At 39.2% G+C, this 5,698-nt stretch overlaps 1 protein-coding gene across 1 annotated transcript in view; it reads left to right on the forward strand.

Moving 5' to 3' along the window:
• LOC106870603 (serine hydroxymethyltransferase) overlaps positions 1-5,698 on the forward strand; it is an 82,607-nt gene that overhangs the window by 29,567 nt on the left and 47,342 nt on the right. Inside the window, exon 2 of the mRNA XM_052978356.1 lies at positions 2,480-2,720. Coding sequence (XP_052834316.1) covers positions 2,509-2,720 — 212 coding nt within the window. The 5' untranslated portion in view covers positions 2,480-2,508. The remainder of the gene's footprint in view (positions 1-2,479; positions 2,721-5,698) is intronic.

The raw sequence follows: 5,698 nt of genomic DNA on the forward strand, positions 1-5,698 counted from the left end.
ACACACACACACACACACACACACACACACACACACACACACACAAGATGGGCTTCTTTTCAATTTCCACCTACCAAATCCACCCACTTAGCTTTTCATCTTGTTGGGGTTGATAAAATGAGTACCAGTTGAGGACTGGAGTCGATGTAATTGATTAGACTCCTCCCCACAAAATTTCCAAGCCTTGTGCATACAGTAGAAACATCATTATGGCAGTGAGCAGGCAGAATTATTAGCACTTCATACAAAATGCTTAGGGGCATTTCTTCCAGCTCTTTATATTCTGGGTTCAAATCCCACTGAGCTCAACTTTTATCCTTTTGGGGTTGATGCGATAAAGTACCAGTCAAGGTCTAGGGTCAATGTAATTGACTTGCCCTCTCCTCAAAAGTGCTGGCCTTGTGCCAAAATCTAAAACCATTATTATCATTATTATTATTAAGAAAACTGCATTGGTGATGACAGGTACAGATATAAACTATTTTAACAATATAAAATTGAATTGAATACTTCATAGTATCAGACAGTTCAGTATGTAAAAGTGTTTTAGTCTGGGAAGCAATATGAAGGGCAGAGTAGCCTTGGCTTTTTCAACTTTCTAAACTGTTGATGTTAACCACTGCATAAATGGAAAACTTGGTTTCAAAGGGAATTCCAGAAGGCTGTAGTTCTGGAAATAAGACCTGCTCAATGTGTTTGGTTAAGGATATGAAAGAAAAGCTGGTAAATTTGGTGTTCAGGTGGTGGGGTATGATTCTCTGATTCAGGAGTCATTGTAGTAGCTGTAAGACAAGAAAGTACACAACACCTTGTTGGTGGTGTTGAACCTTGGGTCAATTTTGATCTAGCATATCTTGATCTATGGATAAAAGGTTTCCAAGTATGATCATCTTATCATAGTAGTTCTAGATAAGCAAGGATAGAGTGCATTAGTGTTGTTAACTCAAGGTCACTCCTGATGTAGCACACTTATGATCAAAGAGTTTCTATTTTCAGGCATAAACAATCTCATCATCAAAATCTTGAGGCTATGAGATGTTTGAATAATTCAATGGGAGTAAATATGCATTACTTTTGAAAGAGTAATCTGAATGCTAAAAGGTTTAGACAAAGATGTGTCCTGTATTTAACAAAGTATATGATACAAAAGAGATTTGGTTGCTATATTTAGTAGATTATGTAGCCATGTTGAAGCTCCTGCACATTAGTTAGTGATGTGTTTTTATCAGTGTCACTTTTCTGTGCTTTAAGAGTGTTTGTGTGCTCTCTCTTGGTTTATGTGAGGTTTTGTACTTTGTAGAGAGCCATATAGAAGGTTAGAAAATGTTTTCAGAGTTGGAATTTGTTTATCTCTGGAATAGAACTACTTTGTTTTGACCTAAACCAGTTGTTGAGACGTTGACATCAGAGGATTGTGATAAAGTTTTAGTTGAGTGTATGGGTTGGGTGGATGGGTATCTCTAGTAGTTTGATGTCATTGAAGGAGATTAGCTGTTTTGTCTCAAAATTGTCTCTTATTTTCAAGGCTGATTTATAGTATTAATGTATTATTATTATTATTATTATACCTAGTTTATGGTGTCTGGGTTGTGTGTGAATGATACTTGTGTAGCAGCAAGTGGGTGATTGGGGTGTATGTGTGAAAAGTTATCAAGGAGTGAGAGTAATACTTTTTGAGTGTGATTAAGAGCAATAGAGTAGGTCATTAATATAGGGTTATATAGAATAGATTGTGGAGGCGCAATGGATCAGTGATTAGGGCAGCAGACTCGTGGTCATAGGATCGCGGTTTCGATTCCTAGACCGGGTGTTGTGGGTGTTTATTGAGCGAAAACACCTAAAAGCTCCACGAGGCTCCGGCAGGGAATGGTGGCGAACCCTGCTGTACTCTTTCACCACAACTTTCTCTCACTCTTTCTTCTTGCTTCTGTTGTGCCTGTAATTCAAAGGGACAGCCTTGTCACACTGTGTCACGCTGAATATCCCCGAGAACTATGTTAAGGGTACACATGTCTGTGGAGTGCTCAGCCACTTGCACGTTAATTTCACGAGCAGGCTGTTCCGTTGATCGGATCAACTGGAACCCTCAACGTCGTAAGCGACGGAGTGCCAACAACAACAACAACAAATATAGAATAGATTATTAATAGAAAGAAGTAAATTATGGGGTTCAGAATTGTGTCATCATCATCAAATTTCACTTTTCCATCAACTGCCCTATCTCCAGCAGAGATAGGGCAGTTGATCCTCGCCTTAAGGCAGTTGTGTGCCTTCTCCACTCTCTGACTCAAGTGTAAGTCGTCCTTCTCTTGCTACATTTCCAAGAACATTGTCACACATCCTAACTTACCTCACTCATGAATTTTAAGAAAATTTTTCACACTGTAAACTTCAAAAGTATTTTGCTGTAAGATCTAATTTCTGTTCTGGATTTGAAAGGATCATTAAATATCCCTGAATTATTTTTTTTCATCTTCAGGTTTACCTTGATAAGCTCCCTAAATCAACATGTCTACCACAAATGGCTATGAAGGTTGGTGCTTACAGGATGACATCAGTCAGAATGACCCACAAATGTATGAATTTATAAAACAGGAGAAACTTCGCCAGAAACAGGGACTTGAGATGATTGCATCTGAGAACTTCACCAGTAAGGCAGTTATGCAAGCTCTGGGGTCATGCTTAACTAATAAATACTCTGAAGGTTATCCAGGACAAAGGTCAGAATTTATTTCTTTTTTTTTTGTTTTTGTTTTTTTGCATCATCATCATCTTTTAATGTCCATCTTCCATACTGGCATGAGTTGGACAGTTTGATAAGATCCAACCGAGGACTGTCACAAACCAATGTCTGCTTTGACATTGTTACTACTGCTGGATGCTGTCCCTAACATGATGAGGGTAAATACAGACATATATATATATATATTTATTTCCCTCCACTAAATCTCCATTGATAAAAGCTTTGGCCCGCCGGGGACTATATTAGAAGACACTTGCCCACGCAGTCACACCAGTGTGTGACACTGTGGGCAACTGTATTAATATCCTAAATACGATCTGTTGTGTATTCTATATTAATTGCTTTCTTCCGTGAAATATGGACAACGGTGGCCTGTTGGAGAAATGGGTCCCGCAAAGTGGAATGGCTGCTACAGCGAGTGTCACTAGCCATTCTCTGCAGCAGTGCCATCACAGTCATTACTGCCGGACATAGCTGAACACTCCACATGTTCTGGGATATGTGGCCCATTGCACCCTCTCCTCCATCTTCCATTGCTTTACCCCACCTTTTTTTCTTTCTTTTCCTTTCTCATGTCTCTCCTGTTTCTTTGTATTTAAATGTTCTAATAAAGTTTTTGAAGGTTTCATGATAATAAAAAAAATGAAAAAGATTTAGGGCACATGGCTAGCAGTTTTGAGTTTGATCCTCCAATACTTGATTGGTACTTTAGCAATCTTGAAAGAGAAAGTTGGCTTTAATGAAAATTGAATTCAAATTGTAAAATATCTGTAACAAATACTGCGAGATATTTTTCCTGGTGCTCTGATGATTCTGTTAGCTTCCTACCCTATCTTTTATCTTTTACTTGTTTGTCATCAGACTGTGACTTTGCTGGGGCATTGCCTTGAAGAACTTTAGTTGAACAAATCGATCCCAGTCCTTATTTTTATTTTAAGCCTAGTACTTATTCTATCAGTCGTTTTTTGCCGAATTGATAATTTACAAAAACATAAACAGAGCAACAGTAGTTGTCAAGCAGTAATGGGGGACAGACAAGGACAAAGATGCACACACACACACGACAGGCTTCTTTCAGCTTCTGTCTATGAAATCCACTCACAAGATTTTGGTTGGCATGAGGCTATAGTAGAAAGCATTTGCCCAAGGTGCCATGAAGTGAGACTGAACCGAGAACCACATGGTTGGGAAGCAAGTTTCTTACCACACAGCCACATGGGCTTTAGGGTTCATAAGTCCAGTTATTTGGTTTCCATGGTGTATGAATGACCAAAATCACAACATTCTCCTGAATGCAATGCTGGCTCCTTGCAGACTTTAAGGCCAGCAATTTTGAAGGGAGGAGACAAGTTTATTACACTAACCCCAGTGCTAAATTGTTATGTATTTTATCAGCCTCAAATGGATGAAAAGTCAAGTTGATCTCAGCAGGATTTGAACCTAGGACATTAGGAAATGGAAGAAATGCTGCTTAGGCATTTTGTTTGATGCCCTAATGATTCAGCTACCTCACCACCTTCACTCCCCTATTTACTCTGTATTAATGTGTTCAGTATGGTCTGTTGGCTATTTTGCATTAATTATATTGTGATCTGGTGATTATAGCACATAAATTAATATGCCAAGCAGAATTTAAAATGTAGGTGCACATTTAAATGACTCCTCACCATCATCATCGTCATCATCATTTAACATTCACTTTCCATGCTGGCATGGGTTAGATAGTTTGACTAGAACTGGTAAGCCAGGGAGTTTGACAAATCTTCTCAGCACAACATCGCCAAAGGTCTCGGTCACTTGTCATCATCTCTGTGAGGCCCAACATTTGGAAGATCATGCTACCGTACACTTTTCCTTGCTTGCATGGGTCAGATGGAATTTTATTGAGGAAGATTTTTTGTGGCTGGATGCCCTTCCTGTTGCCAACCCTTGTTTTGAAGCGATGTTTCCCATGACCAGACATGTTTTTCATGGAAGCCTGGAAACAAAAACACTGCTTGTATGGCAGTGATGCTTGTCTATAACCCTCTTTTGGTGTGCACACAATTATACACATACACACACATGTATACACACTCACACGTGTACATACACACACACACATTTACCTAACAGGCTTTTCAGTTTCCATGGATAAATCCACTCACAAGACTTTGCTCAGCCTGGGATTACAATAGCAGATGCTTGCCAAGGGTGCCACAGTGGGACTGAACTGAAGACCACATGGTTGTTAAACATGCTTTTCAACCAAACAGCCATTCTTGCACCTGTATGAATATGTCCAGTTTGGTCTGTTGGCTGTATTGCATTAATTACATTGAGCATGGTCTGCTGATTACACTGCGTTAATTGATATGCCAAAGCAGAACTTAAAATGTAGGTGCATGTTAATGATTTATAATTTTGTGTAAATAAATGTGTGTTAAATAGTTGAAGTCTGTCTCTGATGAAAAAGTAAATGGAGGGAAGAATTTGTGAGGTTAAATCTGAGAACACTGAAGCTAAGCCTAATGATGTGTCACTGGATTAATATTAATGAAGATAATGCTGTATGACATGACCTAGAGAAATAAGCTTTGATGCTGGTAATAATGATATCACAGAGGAGTTCAAGACAGGTTGCCCCTGGGAGCTCCTCTATGCTGATGACCTTGCCCTAATTGCGGAGTCACTATCAGAACTAGAGGAGAAGTTTCAGGTGTGGAAGCAAGGTCTAGAATTGAAGGGCCTTAGAGTCAACCTAGCTAAAACCAAAATCCTAATAAGTAGGAAGGTAGATAAAACACAAACCCCTTCAGGTAGATGGCCCTGCTCAGTATGTAGAAAAGGAGTAGGTAGTAACTCTATAAGATGTACCCGGTGCAAGCTATGGACACATAAGAGGTGCAGCAACATCAAAGGCAGGTTAACTAGCAAGTTAGTTTTTGTTTGTGGCAGATGTTCAGGTGCAATAAA

This window comes from Octopus bimaculoides, chromosome 2 (assembly GCF_001194135.2).
Source record: "Octopus bimaculoides isolate UCB-OBI-ISO-001 chromosome 2, ASM119413v2, whole genome shotgun sequence".
Taxonomy (NCBI): Eukaryota; Metazoa; Mollusca; class Cephalopoda; order Octopoda; family Octopodidae; genus Octopus; species Octopus bimaculoides.